The sequence below is a fragment of the Chrysochloris asiatica genome, unplaced genomic scaffold (assembly GCF_000296735.1).
Source record: "Chrysochloris asiatica unplaced genomic scaffold, ChrAsi1.0 scaffold00169, whole genome shotgun sequence".
Taxonomy (NCBI): Eukaryota; Metazoa; Chordata; class Mammalia; order Afrosoricida; family Chrysochloridae; genus Chrysochloris; species Chrysochloris asiatica.
The window spans coordinates 672,553-694,019 of record NW_006408687.1 but is presented as its reverse complement, the minus strand read 5'-3'; the positions used below and the strand labels follow the sequence as shown (position 1 = coordinate 694,019).

Below are 21,467 nucleotides of genomic sequence, written 5' to 3'. Positions count from 1 at the left end.
TGATTGTTGTAAGTGTCCACTGAAGTAGGAAGTGTAACTGCTTTTCCAACTTGATTTTTTATTGGGCATGTGTTATTGACCGGGCACAACATAAATTCAAATATGAAGCATTCTTCATTTAATGCGGTTTTTATTGAGTGACTTTATTTCCTTTGTATTTATATATTAAAAAGACGGCCTAAATTATGAACACTGTACATCATAAAGGAAAATTGCATATACAGATTCAGTGTTGTATTGACTTTGGACGATTAGATGGACTTTTGAGATGGAACTTCTTTGATCTGATAGGATCAGCTGTGATAACCCTGTGTTAAACTGTTTTCAACATGTCCCCTTCCTTTTTGCCAATAAAGTTGTAAATAAAGACCATCATACATTAAAATCCAAAAAAAAAATAAATTCATGTTTCCTGGATACTATTTAATATATTGATTATGAAGCTACTTTTATTTTTCACTAAATAAAATTTCACATTTTCTCAGCAGTTGAAACTCAAATTTTGCAAAAGGATCATTACTTTTTTAAATGTAATTGTAAAAAAAAAATTATTCAATTTAGTGCTTGAGTCATAAAACTGTCATCTTGTTAGAATATTTTTAGAAGTAAATTGTTGATAGTAATTGTTATCTTTCTCATTCCATTTTATTTAAGACAGTGATTGTTGTAATCTTATTTTTAGGGGAGCTCATATTGATGTGCGTAACAAGAAGGGGAACACGCCATTGTGGCTGGCAGCAAATGGTGGACACTTAGATGTGGTTCAGTTATTGGTACAAGCGGGTGCAGATGTGGATGCAGCAGATAACCGCAAGATAACTCCTCTTATGGCAGCATTTAGAAAGGTAGAGGGTTTTCTTTCCCCTTCATTCACCTTGATGTTTTTACACTAGCACTAGGATGTGCGTAGTTCAGTGATCACTTTATGATTTAATAGCTGTGATTGAAAACAGTAAAAAAAAATATGCAAAAATTTAATCTGATGGCTACATTGGACAACATTGCCATCCAGTAGTTTCTGATTCATAGTGATCCTAAAGGAAAGGTAGAACTGCTCCATAAGGTTTCCAAAGCTATAAATCTTTATGGAAGCAGGCTGCCTCATCTTTCCCTTCAGACCAATATTTAACCCTCAACATTGAAAAGTGACATAGATATCCAACAAAAACCTTTAATATTGGACACACTAGACATTAAAATGCTCTTACAGATATTTTCAAAATCTACTTGCATTTTTAACTGTTTACAGAATGTAGATCCAGTTAAGTGTAATGATAAAACTCTCACACTATATATGGCAAGGCATGGTTCCATCCTCTGTCAGTATACCTAATGCATGCACAGCTGCCACCCAAATGCTTGCATGTTATAATGCTAACATTTCAGCAGAACGTCCAGACTAAGAAAAAAGGACCAGTGATCTACTTTGAAATATCCACATTTATTTATGTTAAATTGATATTTTAAAAATAATTTTGTTACAAAGAAGAAAAGGAAATCATGAAAATGAAACTACTCAACATCAGTCATATTTAGAAGAAAAAATATCAACTTGTGAAAGTGAGAAGTGCATTTATTTATGTTTCTATAGGGCACAGTACAGACTGTGTAAATGAAATTTATTTAATGATTTGGTTGATTTTCTTAAATGCAAATTCTTTTGTAACTGAGAAAACTAAATTACTCTTTAAGAGGTCATTGTGATAAATGTAAGTAAACTCCCCTGTAGATTCCTCATTGTTTTATTGTATTGTAAACGTAAGTAAACTATCAGAAATCATCTCTTCTGTTTTCTCTAAGTCTTCTTTCTGACTTTTGTTCTTTATTTCACCTCTCTACTGGGTGATTTAGATTGCCTGGCAACTGATTCTTAGCTGATTTTTTTCCCTCCCCCCCCTCTCAAATTTACTTCTCACAGCTACCTATTTCGTCTCCATGCAAAGTTGCACATCATTATCAAATTATCTTCCTAAACACTTTAATTATGACAGTATTCTATATAAGAACCTTTTCTAGACTCCCGATATGTGAAATCACTTAGGATCCAATCCTTGTTTGCTACTTAAATTCTTCTATAATTCCTAAATGTAGAGGGTCTTCTCATTGCTTTGCTGCTTTCTTGGTCCTATGCTCATATATCGTGGAATCCTGTCAGTTTTCCAAAGTTGTTCCAGTTTTGCATTTGTTTAAATCTCCTCTTTGACACAAGCACTTTCCGTCCTGTTTTAGCTCATACTGAGATCTCTAATGATTATATCTTAAATCTTTCCAAATACACTTTTGCAGTTCTAAGAATAGTGCTTATCATTTACACTCTTTTGTATTGGTTTAATGCGCTGAACTGCTAAGTTAGGTTGAATCGCCAAGTTGACAGTTCAAGCTTACTGACTGCTCCCCAGAAACCCTATACCGAGTCACTATGGGTCGGAACCAACTCAATGACACTTAAAAACAACAACCATGCCCAGCTGCAATGGTTGGGATATATAGCATTGGACAGGGTTACAAGCCCCCGCCCCATGTGTAATTAATAGGAAAAATAATATCCATACGCAAAGCTATGTCATCTTGAATGAATATATGAGTAGCTTACACTAAGTACTGTATAAATGTTGGCAATAATAAATGTTTCTCCCATGGAGTGGCTAGTGTGTTTGAACTGCCGACCTTGCAGTTAGCATTCTAGTGCTTATCCTATAAGTGTTGTTGCTGTGGTGTTGTTAATTGCCATTGAGTTGGTTCCAACTCATAGCAACTCTATGTAAGGTTTCTGAGGAGTGTGGCTGGTGAGTTTGAACTGACAACCTTGTGATTCCAACGAACCTTGCATTGCACTGTGTTATTCTGAGTGCCACACCAGGACTCCGTTGTTGTTGAGTCCTGTCAGGTTTTTCCGACTCACAGCGACCAGGAGCAGCTGGTGGGTTTGAACTGCCGACCTTGTTCACAATCCATTGCTGATCTTATAGCACCATGCTGCTAGGTGCCATCCAATTGATTTCCAGCACACAGTGACCAAATGTGACAGAGTAGAACTGATTCATAGTGTTTCCTAGATTTTAATCAGCAAAAAAACCAGGAAGACCTTCAGTGAGATGGACTGACATAGTATCTGCCACAGTAGGTGCAAATATAGCAATGATGGTGAAGGTGGCATAGGAGTGGGCAGTGTTTCCTTTTGTACATGGGAAGAGAGAGACAATTTAAAAATGTAGAGGTACTCCCCAAATTAATGATAGAGTCACAGGAAAGCATATTATGACTGTCTTTGTTGTTGTTGTTGTTGTTGTTGTTTATCTTATTATTAATGTTGCTAAAATATGTATTATATACAGTGTTAAAATATGTCTACATTTTTATGTAATATTTACAACTCACAAAAAGAAATAAAGGTTGGATTTATAAAGCTACTGCTAATGAGAATTAAAAACTGAGTAAGATATTCGGCTTAAGACAGAATCATTGCAAAGGAATCCAGTTGTTATGGACTACCTTACCTATACCTGTAAAGGAAGGTGTTAGAGGCAAGAGGAAATGTATTAAAATACACTGCTTTTTGTGCAGACTGACTGACTTGTGTCAGATTGTGTAGGTGAAAATAGGCAGAGGAAAGTGAAGAGCTTCTTGAATATAAAGAGTGTAAGGATTTTTAACTCTGATTCAGTAATTCATGGTATTACAATGAGACTATAATGATCATCATGCTTTAAGAAAGTACATATTATTTCTTTCATACTATGTAGTATAGTGCTATGAATTCTTGTTTTTTAACTGAAAGAACAAAATTATTATTTCGTTTAGTTAAAAAAAATAGCTTTTTCCAATTTACTGTATCCAATTAAGTCTTAATCTATGACTTTAATATTAAAGGGACTTTAATTAAGACTCATGTAAATTTATTCAGTCATGTTAGAGTCTATTTTCAATATGACATTGATGTCTATTTTTAGGGTCATGTGAAGGTAGTGCGCTACTTAGTCAAAGAAGTCAATCAGTTTCCATCCGATTCTGAATGTATGAGATACATAGCAACCATCACTGATAAGGTAATTGTCTATAGTTCATGTTAGGAAGGTATATACTAATTTTCATTTATATAGTATTTGGGAATGAAGTATGCTACTTAAGAAACTTTATGAGTTTTTAATATACCTAATAAACCAGTAAGATATTCTCTGTGACAGAAGTACTTTATCTTTTAAAATCATACTTGAACCAGTTGAACTTTCATGTGAATACTAAATATGTAAACAGCAAATATTCTTACTCATTAGTGCTATCATTTATATATATATTTCTCTAGACAGATACCTACTTTGAGAGACTAATAAATCTATGGATTATTATTATTATTCAGCAAGAATGAAATTGTCTGTTGTTAAGTGCCATGGGCAAGAAAACTGTATTTCAAAATGTTTAATATTTTACAAAAGTTTAAGTAACTGACAACATAAGAATGAATTAATTTTTCATGGAGTTTTTCCTGGTGATATTTTGATTTGGGAATTATACTACTAATTTAAAAATGTTTGTATGCTTTTAGGCTAGGATTATAAATGCATGCTTCAGAAAATCTAAAGAGACTTCTTAAACTCTAAAATGTCTTTTAAGTTTTCTCAAGAGTTATTACGTAACTATAGCAACTAAATTTAAATATATTAGAATAGTTCTTACTAAATAAGAACTTTTCAAATATTGAAATCTGTTTTCTCTGTTGATATTGACCATTTCCATTAATTCCCTGACATAAATTATTACAGTTGTTTATATTTTTCTCTCTTCCAGTAATAGGGATAAATAATTTCACTTTTCAAAGTGGCTGTCCAATATTATTTTGAAATACAGCAGAGACTCTTTTCTTGTGTATTTTTAAGGATACACAGTTTAAATTATTTTCATTTGCACTCCTGTTTTGCCTTTTCTTATTGCTAACGGTTTAATAAAGTTGTAAGTCTCTCTAAATGTGATTTGGTTTTTAATGCTGGAACTGTCTTAATTTCTCATTTTAGGAGATGCTTAAGAAGTGTCATCTTTGTATGGAATCGATAGTACAAGCCAAAGATAGACAGGCTGCTGAAGCAAACAAAAATGCCAGCATTTTGTTAGAGGAGTTAGACTTGGAAAAGGTAATGATGATCTTTACACATGAAAGCTACTCATTTTTTTTTCTTCCTTTAATTTGTAGTTGGGTTTTTGTTTTGTTTTGTTTTGTTTTGGTCGTTTAATTTGTTTTTGTTTTGAATTCTGTATGAGTACTTTGTTGTTGTTGTTGTTATGTGCCATGGAGTCGGTTCCGACTCGCAGCGACCCTGTACAGGGTTTCCGTGGCTGTAAATCTTTACGGGAGCAGAAAGCCTTATCTTCCTCCCGTGGAACAGCTGGTAGTTTCGAACTGCTGACCTGAGGTTAGCAGCTCAGTACATAACCACTACGCTACCAGAGCTCCTTTATGTATGAGTACTTTGTTGTTGTTGTTATGTGCTGTGGAGTCAGTTCTGACTCATAGCGACCCTTGTACAGGGTTTCTGAGGCTGTAAATCTTTACGGGAGCAGAAAGCCTCATCTTTCTCCCGCGGAACAGCTGGTAGTTTCGAACTGCTGACCTTGCGGTTCGCAGCCTGATTCGTAACCACTACTCTACCAGAGCTCCTTTATGTATGAGTACTTTAGAAGTTATTAAATAAATTTCTTTTTTAATTTAATTAACAAAATTTTGTTATAGAAAGCACACTGATATGGTATTCAAAAATATAACAAATTATAGATTTTAGTTTGTCTTGACTTATGATCTCTTTAATCCCCATCTACATCAGTAGTTATTTGATCTTGTTGTTAGGCCTTGTTATTCATTGACAGATTATCAGAAATACCAAATGTGTCACTACCAAGACATAATCAACTAGTGAAATACAGCCACTTGGTGGAATGTTTAATTTTTAAATGGGTGACTTCTCTTGTACTTTTCTTTTTCAGGCAGACTACACCACTCTTCTAATTCCCATGAGTAAAATACTCCAAAACCACATATAGTTTGGATATAGTTCTTTCCTCACTTTCCTTTTTTTATTAACCTTTCCATGGTAAATCTGTACTCTAGAACGTAATAGAATAGTGATCACAGTAAGAAAAGAATTGATTGACAGAGAATATTATAGAATACACATTCTGTCATATTTAATTTTTTATGAAAGGTCATAGTGTTATAAAACTTTAGCAAGTACTTTTTAAACTTATAAAGGATTTATGACAGTATTTTTGCTTATGTCCTTTTTGACTTGTTAGGCCAATTTGGTTTTATTATATTTACTATCATTAAGTTCTGTCAACCTGCATTTCTAAAAAGTATATATTTAATATTGGGAATTCTTCATTTTAAAAAACTTCTGGTTTAAATTGTGATTGATGCAGGGTTAGTCAGTATTCAGTTCTGTTTGAAGGGTTGCTATGAGTCTGAGCTGACTTGACGGCGCATAACTTCTCAATTATCGACTATCTCGTTATCCAAAATGTCACATTTATTACAATAGCTGTATGTGGGGGTGGAATCTACTCTCCAACTATTTTTTGTATTAATGTGTGGCAGTAATGAATGCCAAGGTCCCTGCCCACTGGACTTCATGTGTACAAAGATTGTGACCTTGTATTACATAGTATTTCACCTTGTAGGGGAGAAATGGGTATTGTCTCTCTGAGTTCATCTGTTAGAGCACAGCAGGGACTGGAATTGGGTTGGTAGGCATGGAACACTGTCCAGTGGTTTCTGTCTACCCACAGGGGACTGAGGCCAGGGTTGTGACAGCCAGTGTCCTAAAGTAGGCCAGACTTGGGGCCAGAGAGGAAGTGTGACCTCCTGGGGTTGGGCCACGGTTATAAGTACACCTGAAACAGTGCTCTTGGGACTCCACTAGCTGTTCAACCCCAGTGGGGCCCTTTTATGCTTCCTCAATGCCCCCTTCTTAGCAAGCACATGTGAGGATGTAAGTAGGCTACTGGAGTGGGAGTAGAGTTGATGGGTGCGTGGCCAGCAGCCACTGTTTAAGGTCAGGGGCAGAAACTTGGTCTGACCTTTCAAGGCCTTTGAGAAAAAGCTAATTGTTGATTCTGCTGGGATCAGAGAAGAGCAGGGTTTGCCCAGTGTGAAAGATGAGGGATGCTTGGGTTAGGGGCTCCAGTGGGCAGCATCGCCACTCCTGAAGCATTCAGGCCCTGCCACCTAAGGACAAAGAGATCCTTGTTCCCCCACAACGACACTGAAGACATTTTTGAGGTAGCTAAGAAGACAGCTTGGGCCACTCATCCTGAAAATATGGTGAGGGCAGCAGAGGGTGGAGGGGACCATAGGATGGAGAAAGGAGTATCATTTGGTCCAATCTGGTTCTGAAAGATGAGTAGCAGTGGAGCTCTCCTGAGTTGACATGGGGAGGGAGAGGCAGTGGGTGGTAGGTGACCTCAACTTGGGTTCGTTTGAACAGCAGAGTACAGGTGGATAAGGTGATGTTGCCATCCTCCATTTTTGCATAAGTCTGGCTCTTACCAAATGACCAAGTCTTTGGTACCTAATTATGGCAATAAGTGAGGAGTAAGTGTCAAAAAAAATTTTTTTAACCCATTTTGAAAATTTTAAAGAATGTGAATGCTTTGAGAGAAGAGATTTATAATCACTATTACTGTTGCCTGACCAATTTTCATTTTCAGTTTTATCTAAAACTAATATTTTCCTCATAGATCAGAGAACCAAATCTGACTAATTAATTTGCCTAAGCTCAGCTAGGATTTTAACCCAGCTTCTTAAAATTCTAAAACCTGTGGGTTTGTTTTTTCTTACTGAACTTATCTTACCTACTTTTAGGTTTTCCGTTCTAAAATTTTGGTGTAGTGCTGTAAGATAATGCACTAGACTGCAAGGTCAGTTTGAACCTTAAGGTAGGTGGTTCAAACCTTATCATGAAGTGTGGACCCTGTGGGTTAATGAACTGGACTGTAAGGTCGGTTTGAACCACAAGGTCAGCAATTCAAGCTCACCAGCTGCTCTTTAGAAACCCTGTGCAGGATCACTCTTGAGTCAAAACTGACACAAGAGTGCTTAATAACAACAACAAAGTATAGTAATCCTGTGTGCTTCATTTTTTAATTACATTTTTAAGTGTTAACAGTCTAATCTGGTTAAGTGCCATAAATCAGTTCTGACTCATAGCAACCCTGTATAGAGTTTCCACAGAACAGCTGGTGAGCTTGAATTGCCAACCTTGTGGTTCAAACTGACCTTACAGTCCAGTGCATTAACCCACAAGGCCAACACTTCATGATAATATTTTCTTTATATAGAAAGCAGTTGTTCTATAGCTGAGTCATAGATATACGGTTTTTCATTTTTTCCATGTAGTAAATGCTTATTAATGGCATTAAATACATTCAGGAATTCACTGTATACCTGTGGAGTACAAATCCAGGTGGGTGGCACAGTGCTTAAAGAGCTACTAACTGAAAGGTCTGAGGTCAAATCAACTAGGTGGTATAAGGGAGAAAGATGTAACTGCTTCGATAAAGATAAAGCCTTGGAAACCCCATATATGAAACAGAGCACTGATGGCAAGGTAGTTAAGTGTGGCTGCTAATTGCAAGGTCAGTGCTTGAACCCACCTGCAGCTCCATTGGAAGATGAGGCTTTTTGTTCCTGTAAAGGTTTAGTATCAGAAACATTAAGTGTTTGCAGTTTGGCTTTTTAGTTTTATAGTGAAAGATGTCCTTACCTCAATAATTATTGGTATGGTCTTATTTGATCAAAGCACTCACTGAGCTCCTCTCTCAGACATTATCTATTTATTGTTATTGTTCCTCTTGTCTACTTTGTTTCTCAGAACACTGAGGCACACCCTTGCCCTCAAGAATTTTGGCTTTTGCAATGTCCTCTGCCTTGAATGTACCTTCAAATATCCTCCTGTTTCAATCTCAACTCCACACTCTTCCTACGCTCCTGCTTTACTTTTCACTTTCTAACATACTGCTTTTGTTAAGTGCAGTTGAGTCAGTTCTGACCTCATAGCGGCCCTATATTTCACTTAGTTGTACTGTTTGTCTACCTTATCAAAAGGTGTGCACCGCAGGATGATGCCTGCCATATGATAGACAATAAATGTTTGTTAAATGAATAAAATATGGGCTGATGTACTGTTTTCAGAAAATAATGGAATCATGTAAGCATATTACTCTCTAACACTTTCCTCTCTCAATAACTGATGGATATTGTCAGTGGTGATTTTTAAATAGCTGTTTTTAGTTGGTTGTTTTTTGTCACTATAAATAATGTTGTAATAAACTTCCTTATGCATGTTTCCTTATATTTTGTTGATTTTAGTTTTGCCAAATAAATTGTTTAAATTGAGTAAATACATTTTTTAATTTAAAGGTTAACATTGCCATCATCATTATGTGACTGTCATTTGTTGGCTTATTTCCCGGCATTTTCTAAATTTGTCATTCTTGCTTTTAAGAGCTTCAAACTTAAGGGAAATCATGAGAAACTTCCTTCAAATACCATTGTAATTTTTCCACAACATTGAAAACTCAAAGGCTATAAATCTTAATTATACATTAATCAATTATAAATCAGTCTTCCCATATGCATGGTATACTTTTATAGACAGTTTTGAGCAGAAAGGTGCATAGATAGAATTCTAGAGTACTGATTACTGAGGAGGCTTTTTTCCTTGAACGCTAGCCAGTATTTCTCTTAGAAAGATTATCAGAATAATGTCTTAGGGATTGACTCACTAAATTTTAATTTGTGCATGATATCTGGGAAAACTTTCTTAGCATTTTGAGGCATAGTAATGGTTTTCTCATTCTGATTCGCAAACAACACTGAGGTTGATCTTGGGGTTCTGAATGAGAAACTAATTTCTTGTGGCATAAAAATTCTCTTTTGATAAGTCTTTTTGAATGAAAATGTTAAAAACAAATTTTTATAGAAACTGCTGTTGTTCATTATATATGTCAGGTCCCCCAATGATTATTCAGTAAACATAATTTATTGAGCATTTACTGTGGAAAAGAAGCCTTGCTTTGGAATAAGGCCAAAGTATGAATTCCTCTTATACTTGATTGCTTGTTCCTCTCTATAAAGACATTAAAAGCTAAATTGTTTTAGTTCCTATAATTCCTAGCAGTTGTACTTGGTGTGTATTTTCTTTCTTACCGTGCATATTTATGTAATAAATTGTTTGCCTTTTCAGCATTTTTCATGTGTACATTCAGGACATTTGTTTATCGTGTTCAACCATTGGTGGTTATGTGCTGTGGAGTCGGAACCGACTCATAGCGACCCTCTACAGGGTTTCCAAGGCTGTAAATCTTTACAGGAGCAGAAAGCCTCATCTTTCTCCTGTGGAACGGCTGGTAGTTTTGAACTACTGACCTTAAGGTTCGCAGCCCGATTCATAACCACTACGCTACCAGAGCTCCTTGTTCAACCATTACCATTACGTATTTCCAAATGTTCCCATCACTTACCAGAAGCACAATGAGTTCTGTTTTTCCTTCAATCCCTCTCTCCTCTGATCACCACTACTAAACCTTGGTCTCTATATACTTGTATTATCAGTATTTTACATAAGTGGAATCATACAATATTTGTCCTTTTGTGACTAAGTTAACTCAGCCTAATGTTTTTGATAATTACCCCTGTATTGCACATATCGGTGTGTTTTTTTTCATGGCTGAGTAAATTCCATTGTATATATGCGCCACATTTGTTTATCTTCATCTTTGACGAACATTTGGGGTATTTCTACCTTCTGGTTAATGCGAATAGTGCTGCAATGAATATTGGGTACACGTATCTGTTTAAATCCTGCTTTCAGTTATTTTGAATATATACTTTATCTGCTTTGCTGATACAAATATTTCACCTCTTCTATCTTTGGTTTGTAAACCTTTATAACCTTTGACGGTATATTTTCAAAATGTTCCTACTAGTTTCCAATTGGATGCTTTGCCACCATTTGAAACTTAATATATCTACCCTGTAATCTATACATTCTACATTTCATTCCTTGATTGTCAGCTCCTTTCCTGCTTTACTATCTCTCCAACAGTTCTGCAACACTCTAGACTATCCAGTCTATTTATCCTACCACCTTTCATTGTCCCTTGCCCTTATCATGTCATTTCTTCCTATTCTTGTATTTACCTTCACTGAAGGAGGTAGATGTATGTAGAAATGAACCCTCAAACTTAAGGATTTATTTTGCTTTAAATGTATAACAATGAGCTCCTTAATGCTGCTTATTAGTCTTAATGCAGTTCCTCTAATACAGTTTTGAAATTCCACTTTTGTAGGCCATTATTTCTTGTTATTAGGTGCCCTTGAATGGCTTCCCACTCAGAATGACCCTGTGTGCAACACAATGAAATACTACATGGTCTTGTACCATCCTCACAGTTGTTGCTGCCTTTGAGCCCATTGTTATAACAGTGTGTCAATCCACCTCTTGAGAATCTTCCTCTTTTTCACTAGCTCTCTACTTTACCAAGTACCATGTCATTTTCTAGGGACTGGTCTCTCCTTACAACATGTCCCAAGTATGTGAGATAAAGTCTCACCATTCTAGTTTCCAAAGAGCATTCTGGCTGTATGTCTTCCAAGACATTTCTTTGTTTTTCTAGCAGTCCATGGTAAATTCATATCTTCTTTGTTGTCCTCAATTTCTAGTCATTCTTTTTTCATTTACTCTCAATTGATTACCTTGCTTCCTACATCAGTGAGAAAACGGAAGCATCAGCAGAAACTTCCAAAGATTTTACCTACTCTTGTCTCTTGAGCGTCGTCGAGTTGGTTCCCACTCATAGTAACTCTGTATAGGGCTACTGAGGAGCAGGTGGTAGGTCTGAACTGTTGATCTTGTGGTTAACAGTCCAGTGCCTGCTCTTTAGCTCCATACCAGGACTCCTGTGTACTCATCATTACTATTTAAAAAACACTTTGAACTCAGTCCCTCCTTTTGTGCATAGGTCCTATTTGCTCTCACTCAAGAACATTGCTATGCCGATTTCTTTTTTCTTTATTATCAACTTTTTTCTTTTCTTGGATCATTCACATCTAATTATTTTTCCAGTTTAGGAAAAAATAAGTCTTTTGGCCCATTCACCCTCCTTACAGCCTTCAGTTTTAGACCCCTTTGTCTGCACAAGTTGGTAATAATACTCCTTGAAAGAGGTATTTTGGCGGTCTCAAATTCTTCTAAATTGAGTTTTTAATTTAATAATAAATTCACAAAATTTCTCAAAATATATGCTTTCACAGTATCCATGAAGCTAAGTCCAATGGTTTGTTTGTTCCCCACTTTCATCTTATTAACCCTAACATTTGAAATACTGTCTTCAGTTGGCCTCCATAACAATACGTTCTTGGTTTTCCTCCTGCCTCCTGTTTGATGTTCCTTCTGTGTTTCCTTTTCTAGTTCCTTCTCTAGACTCCTAGCCACTCCTTGGAAACCCTCTACAGACTGGCTATGAGTTGGAACTGACTGGATGGCACTTAACACGTGACTCATTATGTGGTCTCCTCTTTTCAGTATACTGTAACTGATCTCAAATTTGTATTTCTAGCCCAGACCTAATCCCCACCCCAAGTTCCATTTTCATGTATCCTACTAACTAAAGTACTCAATACATCACAAAGCTAGTTGATCACCCTATCTATCTAAAACTAGTCCCCTGCTGTTGACATACACTCACTTAACTTCCTGCTCTAGTTTTCCTTTACTGCATTGTATTGTTGTTAAGTGCTGTCTATGTGATTTGGACTCATAACAACCTTATGCACAACAGAATGAAACACTGTCAGGCCCTGCACCAGTCACCCATTGCTGCTTCACTGTGCTAATCCATCTTGTTGGGATCTTCCTCTTTTTCACTGACTCTCTACTTTACATAGCATGATGTCCTCCTCCAGAGACTGATACCTCCTGATACTATAACATTATACTTACCAATGTGTTATGTTTATTATCTATTGCCCCTCCTTCAGCACACACACACCCCCCACACTAAATTGTAAGCTTGGGTTTTCCTTATGATTCCTATAAGACAAATAATTGGGGCACATAATAAGTTATCTGTAATTTGTGTTGGATATTCCTCTTTCTCTAGTACTCCTTGATGTGTCTGTTTCTCTTATTGGTATTTTTTCTTCTTATTGTTGGTATTTTTTCTTCTTATTCAAGGGAAAAAAATCTTTAATGTCACTTCCAGCTTTATACAGCTTCTCAGTCCCTACTTAGCACAGTAAGTTAACTTCCACCAGTGCCTGGCACACCTTGAACCCCCTGTGTATTGCTGTTGTTAAGTGCCTTTGAGTTGAATCCAACTCATAGTGACCCTGTGCAAGGTTTCTGAGGAGCAGCTGGTAGGTTTGAACTGCCAACCTTGTGGTTCACAGTCCAGCTGATCCTATAGTGTCACACCAGGAGTCCCTTAGTATCATCATGATCATTGAAAAAATTGTGAGTGGTTCTTGCATTACTGCAGTGAATCTTGTGAAAATTCTATACCCTGCCGATGCCATTTAATCGCATATATCCAAATTTTCAAATGCTGTTTATTTTGTCTAGACTTCATCTCCTTTATTTCCTTACGTTCTTACTCTACAAAGTTGCTTTATCTTCTAAATCTTTAATTAGAAATCACCAGTTTGCTGTGTCCAATTTCACAGTGAGGTCACTCTGTAACTTGAGCCTTTTTCTCAAGACCTTTACCCTCCCCCACATATAATCACAAACATAGAGCAACCATTTCTCAGTAGGAAAATGAAGCCTACCCCATGTGCCTTGTGAGAAAATACGGAAGTGAGACGGAATTTCTAACTCTTTTTCCTGTATCTCCAGACTTACTTGAATATTCATAGCATAGTGTTGTTTTTTTCATCTCTTCTCTTTGGGATCATAATTATGACCATCTTTTACTATTCCATTATCATCATTATCTGTATTTTAATTAACTCCTACCCATTCTATAGAATCATGGTGTGGTGCTGTAGGATAAGCACTGGACTGCTAACCACAAGGTAGGTGGTTCAAACCCACCAGCATTTCCTCGAAAACCCTGTACAAGGTTGCTGAGTCAGAATTGACTCTGCATCACTTAACAGCCTGTTGCACACCATGACTCATCACAGTTAACTTCATCCTAATGAAACTTTTGGGTCCTAGTATTGTGCTATAGGATAAACACTGGACTGCTAACCAAAAAGGTTGGTAGTTCCAACCCACCAGTTGCCCCTCAGAAACCCTGTACAGGGTCGCTATTAGAACTGACTCAAAGGCACTTAACAACGATGAAACTTTTTCTAAAACTTAGTATAATTTTTCTGTTTTTCCAAATGTCTTAAAAGAATAATCTGTATACCTTGTTGACTTTTCCACGTTGAAGTTTTAATCAGTCCTCTGTCTTGAACCATATGCCTGCTGTCTAGTCCAGCTCTTCAGTGAGAGATGGCATAGGTCAAATGACAAGGCCAAATTCTATTCTTTTCAGTTCTTAGGGCGTAATCTCTTTGTATTACTTACAATGTTGACTCTTCTCCCATTGGATCCACTTTCTCTTGGTGCTCTTAATCAGCCTGATTATGCCTTTTTTGACCTTTTGCTGTCTCCTTTGCTCTTCCGTTTAAATATTGTATATAATTCGTTCCACAAACATGCATGCAATTTTTCCTTTGGCAATCACATTTAATTATTTAGTTTAAATTACCATCTGTAAACATAAAATGCCTCATAAATATTTATAGATCCATACTTTTCTGATTCTGTTTAGTCTTTGACATGTCAGAGCCTTTTAGACTTGGGCTCTTGCTGCACTAGTATCCTGGACTTTCTCCTTTCAGAAAGATAGAGTCCATTTGTTAGCTACTATCTAGTTGATTCTTACTCACAGCCCTATCTTTGCAAAGTAGAACTTCTCCATAAGGCTGTTATCTTTAGGACCTTGTGATCTCTGCCCACTTTTTAGAATCCAAAGAGGTTGTAAAATCTAACCCTTGGGGTAGATTTCTAAAGCTTGGTAACACAGACTTTCATTACTTTTGCCATAGGGTCTCTCCTGCAAACTGAAATCTTTACAACTTGAAGTCTTTTAAAGCTTGCATATCTAAAATCCTTTAACCTCCATCAGCCCAGAACCTACACCCCCCACCCAGATGACAAATCAAGCCTAAACCAAGACTTAAACTATCTGATTTAAACTTTTTTTTTTTTTTTTTTTTTTTAAATGTGTCCCTTTGAATACCAAACTATTAGCTCAGGAGCAAGTTCAAAAAATTCAGCAAAGCCTCAGACTTCACACACCCTGTACCTGTCATAGAGCTTTTCAGCCCATTCATGTATTACAGAAATTTTTTAAAAAGTTTCATTAGTCTTAATGCTTAATTGTCATCTTGTTAAATGCTGCTGAGTCAGGGCCCTGTACATTGTTTGCGGGGAGCAGCTGGTGGGTTTGAACTACTGATTTTCTGGTTACCAGTCTAGTGCTTATCCTACAACGGCATGTTGTTGTTGTGATGTGCCGTGGAGTTGGTTTGGAATCATAGCGACCCTGTACAGGTTTCCGAGGCTGTAAATCTTTACGGGAGCAGAAAGCCTCATCTTTCTCCTGCGGAATAGCTGGTAGTTTCGAACTGCCGACCTTGTGGTTCACAGCCCAATTCGTAACCACTTCTTAATTGTTGTTAAGTGCCACTGAGCGGCCAAGCTGCTAGTGAGCTTGAACAGCTGACTTGCTGTTCAAACAGAAGCTGTCCACTGCATTAACCAGCAGTGGTTACAACTCATAGCGAGTGGCTGGTGAGCTTGAACTACCTAGCTTGCAGTTCAAACTGACCTTGCAGTCCAGCTCATTAACCTGCAGCACCACACCAGGACACCAATTCTTAATTGTTAAGTGCTGTCAAGTTGGTTCCCACTCCTAGTGACCGTCTGTAGGATTTCTGAGGAGTGGCTGGTGGGTTTGAACCTCCTTCCTGTGGCTCAAACTGACCTTGCAGTCCATTCAAGCATATTATCCTGCAGCGACACCCCAGAAACTTCATTTATCTGTTGCACAGTTGTTGTGTGATGTTCTTTCTGATATACCTTTCACCTCTTAGATTCCAATTCCCATTTTACTTACCCAATTCCATCAAACGCTGGATAGGAGACCACCGTCTTCCTTCACAGGACTTTTAGGCAGAGAGTAGAGCAGAAACCTTGTTTTCTGAGGACAGGAGGCTACTTCCGTTAAAACAGTGAGCTGAATTGCACATGCTCAGATCTGTCTTTCAAAGTCACCAATCAGAAAGTACTCCTCCTTTGTTAAAGTCAGACAGGTAGTAGAGGTCACCTATTACTTTGTTTCCCAGCACTTTAGAAAGGTCTTCAAACTGGACCTTGTGTCTTTGGGGAAATAACAAATATTTCTAGGTTTTACTGTACAGTCATTTGGTAGGTCTTCAGTTTCTATCTGTATTCTTTCCCAAAATGGATTTGCCTTCCAAGGTGGGGCAGGGAGTGGTTTGGAAGGAGTGGTCTGTAGATTTTCTGGAACCCTTTTCAGGAACAAAAGTCTTCTTTCTCACCCAACAGAATGTAATTACAGTACATTGTCCCAAGGTGGTGGTGGTGTTAAGTGCCATGGACTCATAGTGACCCTATATAAGCTTTCTGAGGCTGATAAGTTTTGAACCTCCAAAGTTGGACCCCTGATGTGGCCCTGTAAAATCACCACTGCAGTGTTTACCACAACTGAACAGTTCAAACCCACCAGTTGCTCCGTAAAGATTTACAGACTCATACACCCTCCATAGGAACAGTATGAGTTGGAATCAATGTGGGCATAGCAGTGATATAATTTTTAAAGATACTGTAAGTTTTCAAAGATTAGTAAAAGGCATAAAAATGAAGTCAGACATTTTCTATAAACGGGTTTTGCACATAAAATCTATAGAACACTAGATCATTTCTTGGAACGCTGGTAGTGCAATATTTTAGAACTCCACTGCTAACCATTTTGGAAAAGACCAAAATGGATGTCCGAAGAGACTCTGAAACTTGTTCTCCAGCACAAAGATGCTAAAGCAAATAGAAGAAATGAGGTAAAAGAGCTAAATAGAACATTAAAAGAGCAGCTAGAGAAGACAAAGTCAAATATAATGAAATGTGCAAAAACCTGGAATTAGAAAACCAAACGGAAAGAACATGCTCAGCTGAGGAAACAAGAAAAAATTCAAGCCTTGACTTGAAATACAAGGTGGAGGGTCAGAGAAATAGAGGAAGATCCCCAGCGAGATGGATTGGGAAAGTGGCAATGTCAATGGCCTCAACCCTGGCAACAATTGTGAGGTTGGCACTTGATTGGGCAGTGTTTCATTCTGTTGTACATAGGATCGCTATGAGTTGGTACCGACTTAATGGCACTTACATGGGCAAAACACTGAGATTCAGAAAGCATTAAAAGAAGATGGAAGGAAAACACAGAGTCACTATACTAAAAATAAATGGTTGATGTTCAAAGGTCAATGAGGAACCTTTACATAGACCAAGAGGCAGTTCTCAAACAGAACAAGGGAACACTTAGTGGTCTAAAGTTAGCAAGAGTGTGCGCCAGAGTTGTATTTTTTCACCATACTTATTCTGTATGTTGAGAACGTAATTGGAGAAGCTGGATTATATGAAGAACAAGGCGGCACCAGGATTGGAGGAAGAATCATTAACAACCTGTAATATGCTGATGATACAACCTTGCTTGCTGAAAATGAAGAGGTCTCAAAATACTTACTGATGAAGACCACAGCCTTCAGTATGTATTGTACTTCAGTGTCAAGAAAATAAAAATCCTTACCAATAAACGGGACCAATAATCCAAATCCATATAAATGGAGAAAAGATTGAAGTTGTCCAAGACTTCAAAGTATTGAAGAGCAAAGATGTCAGTTTGAAGACTAAGGTGCGCCTGATCCAAGCAGTGGTGTTTTCAGTAACTTCATATGCATGTGAAAGTTCGACAGTGAATAAAGAAAATCATATAATTGATGCATTTTAATTAAGGTATTGGAGGGGACTATTAAAAGCACTGTGGACTGCCAAAAGCACACCAATCTGTGCTGGGAGAAGTGCAGCCAGAGTGCTCCTTGGAAGCCAGAATTGCCAGACTTCGTCTCTCATACTTCAGACATGTTATCAGGAGGGACCAGTCCCTTGAGAAGGATATCATGCTTGGTAAAGTGGAGAATTGGAGAACAAGAGGAAGACCCCTAGTGAGATGTATTGGCACAGTGGCAGCAGCAGTGTGCTCAAACAGCAATGATTGTGACCAGGCAGTGTTTCCTTCTGTTGTGCCTAGGGTAACTATGAGTCAGTACTGACTCAGTGACACCTAACAACAACTAACCTAAGACGAGTCCTCATGGTGTATTGGTTAATGTGCTCAGCCACTAACAAATAAGTTACTAGCTGCTCCATGGAGAAAGATATAGCAGTCTACTTCAATAAAATTTTTGTTAAGTGTCTTTGAGTCTATTCCAACTCATAGTGACCCTGTATGGGTTTCCAAGGAGCAGCTGGTGGGTTTGAACTACCAATCTCACTGTTAGCAGTCCAGTGCTTATTCTGTAGTGTCACATCAACGACTCCTCAGTACATATCACAGCTTTGGAAATCGTATGGAGCAGGTCTCTGTCCTGTGGGGTGTGTGTGTTGAATAGAGTTCATGTCACGTAGCAGCAGATTATGTGCAGAGAGTACACAGAATTCTAAAAACTTTTAAGAAGCATAGCAGCAAAAGAGTTTGAAGACTATGTTCTTAGATTATGAACCAAGGAGGAAAATGTAACAGTTAAAATAGCTGTTGGTTAAGTGCTAGCGAGTCACTTCCAACTCATAGTGACCCTTTTTAGGGTTTCTGAGGCTGGTGGTTTTGAACTGTAGACCTTACTGTTAGCAGTCTAGTACTTATCCTACAGCACCACAGCAGGATCCCAAAATAACTTACTAAGAGATGTTCATTGGATTTCTGAGGAGTCCTGGCTGGCCCCAAAGGTTAAGTGCTCAACTACTAGCCAAAAGATTGGTTTGAACCTTGGATGACTCATTTTCGAAGGCAGGCCCGGCGATCTATACTTGTGAAAAGTCTCAGCCTTGACAGCCCTATGGAGCATTTCTACTCGGCATGCATGGGATCAATCATGAGTCAGAATCAACTAGAAAGCTTCTAACCTGCAAGTTGGGTTTTGACATTTTTCTTATTTTAAAAATGAAAGTTGTTAAGTGTTGTTGAGTTAGTTCTGACTCATAGTGACCCTGTATAGGGTTTCCAAGTAGTGACTGGTGGGTTTGAACTGCCAGCCTTGTGATTAGTAGTCCAGTGCTTATCCTGCAGTGCTACATCAGGATAAAAGTAGTTAAGTACTCATTTTAACAAGTTAAAGTATCATGTGCTGAAGCAAAATTGAAAATCACCAAAGGTAATTGCCATTAAGCCTCTGATTTGTATCCTTCCATGTTTTTTCTGTACTTTAAAAATGTTATTGTTGTTAAGTGTCATCAGATTGGTTCCGATTATAGCAACCCTGTATATAGTTTCCAAGGAAAGGCTGGTGAATTTGAACCACTGACCTTGTGGTTCAAACTGACGTTTTGGTCCAGTGCTTTATCTTACAGTGTCACACCAGGACTCCATCCTTTTACAAATAAAGACACATAAGTGTTGCCTTCTCTGTAACAAATATAATTTGCAACAAGTGCCACCAGCCTTACAGTTCAAACTGACCATAAGGTCTGGTGCTTGTCCTACAGAATTTTCACTAGAGGTGGTCATTTTCTAAATTATTAGGATGATGATGTTGTTGTGAAGTGCCGTTGAGTCGGTTCTGACCCATAACGACCCTGTATAGGGTTTCCAAGGAGCAGCTGGTGAGCTTGAATCACCAACCTTGCAGTTCAAACGGCTTTGCAATCTGGCGCATTAACCCACAGCGCCACACCAAGACAAGCAGTTTGTAATTTTGATAAGCAGCTATCAGATGACCTTCCCTAAAATGTAAATATTTGTGCCTACCAGCCTTATAAGAAAGAGTTCATTTTCACAAACTGCCAATTTGTGATGTCGTTTTAAAATTTTGCCAAATTAGCAAACAAAAGGAACCATAGTTTGTTCTTAGAATTTATATTGACTTTATCACTAACTTTATTTTGATATTTAAAAATATTCTTTAGTGTGCTTTGAATATGATTTTGATCAAACAATGAGTTAAAACTAGGCGTTTTTCAGTGTTTTGCAGTATAATGGTTCCCTTGTGATAAAATGACATTCCAGTGTTACCTTTCTGTTTTATTCATCCATTAACAGTTAAGGGAAGAAAGCAGGAGGCTGGCTTTGGCTGCCAAGAGGGAAAAGAGGAAGGAGAAGAGAAGAAAGAAAAAGGAAGAACAAAGAAGAAAACTTGAAGAAATTGAAGCCAAAAATAAAGAGAACTTTGAACTCCAAGCTGCTCAAGAGAAAGAAAAGCTTAAAGTTGAAGGTAGTTTTTCTAAACAATTATCTGATTTGTCCCATGTAATAACTTCTAGTCAAATTTATATTTGCTTATATATAATTTTCTTAAAATGGAAGTAGACCTCTAAATTATAAAGTCCTTAGAGAATTTATATGCTTTACTCCTTTATTGACTTTCCCCTAAACTTTTTATTATGAAATATTTCAAGCCTGCAGAAAACTTGAAAGAATATAAAATGAATACCTCAATACCCTCATTGTTAACATTTTACCGTATTTGCTTTTGCTTTTTCTCTCACTCTAAAAACCAAACTCTTTGCCACCATGTTGATTCCAACTCACAGTGACCTTGTGTAGGGTTTCAGAGGCTGTAAATCTTTATGATTCCATAAAATCCTATCATTCTCCCAAGGAGCAGATGGTGGTTTGAACTGTCGACTTGGTCAGTGTTTATTCTACAGCACCACCAGGGTGCCTTGTTCTCTTTAGTTACAGATGTATGTACAATTTATGAGCTATTTGAAAGTAATATGCAAATTTTCTGACATTGCGTCTATAAAAATTTTAGTGTGCGTATCTCTTGCGCATGACGTTTCCTGCTGCTTGTTGTTAAGTGCCATCATATTGGTTCCGACTCATAGCAACTCTGTATAGGATTTCCAAGGGTAAGTTTGATCTGCAGACCTTTGGTGCTGACTTTAGAAGAACACCAGAAGTTCATGACATTTGCTTACATAATTACAGTACCATTTAAAATCATAAAGTAATGACAATAATTCCATAATGTCATCTATAGTACAAACAATTTAGATTTCCATACTGGTGGTGGTGGTGGTGGTTGTGTACTGTGGAGTTGGTTCTAACTCATAGCGATATCTTACAAGGTTTCTGAAGCTGTGATGCCTTACAGGAGCAGAAAGCTTCATCTTTCCCCACCCACCCTTCCG

At 37.5% G+C, this 21,467-nt stretch overlaps 1 protein-coding gene across 3 annotated transcripts in view; it reads left to right on the top strand.

Annotated features, from left to right (window-relative positions):
- Positions 1-21,467, top strand: part of ANKRD17 (ankyrin repeat domain 17) — a 257,813-nt gene that overhangs the window by 179,198 nt on the left and 57,148 nt on the right. For all 3 annotated transcript variants that reach the window (XM_006871557.1, XM_006871555.1, XM_006871556.1), the window contains 4 exons: positions 683-845; positions 3,951-4,046; positions 5,010-5,126; positions 20,374-20,545. In XM_006871557.1, coding sequence (XP_006871619.1) covers positions 683-845; positions 3,951-4,046; positions 5,010-5,126; positions 20,374-20,545 — 548 coding nt within the window. The remainder of the gene's footprint in view (positions 1-682; positions 846-3,950; positions 4,047-5,009; positions 5,127-20,373; positions 20,546-21,467) is intronic.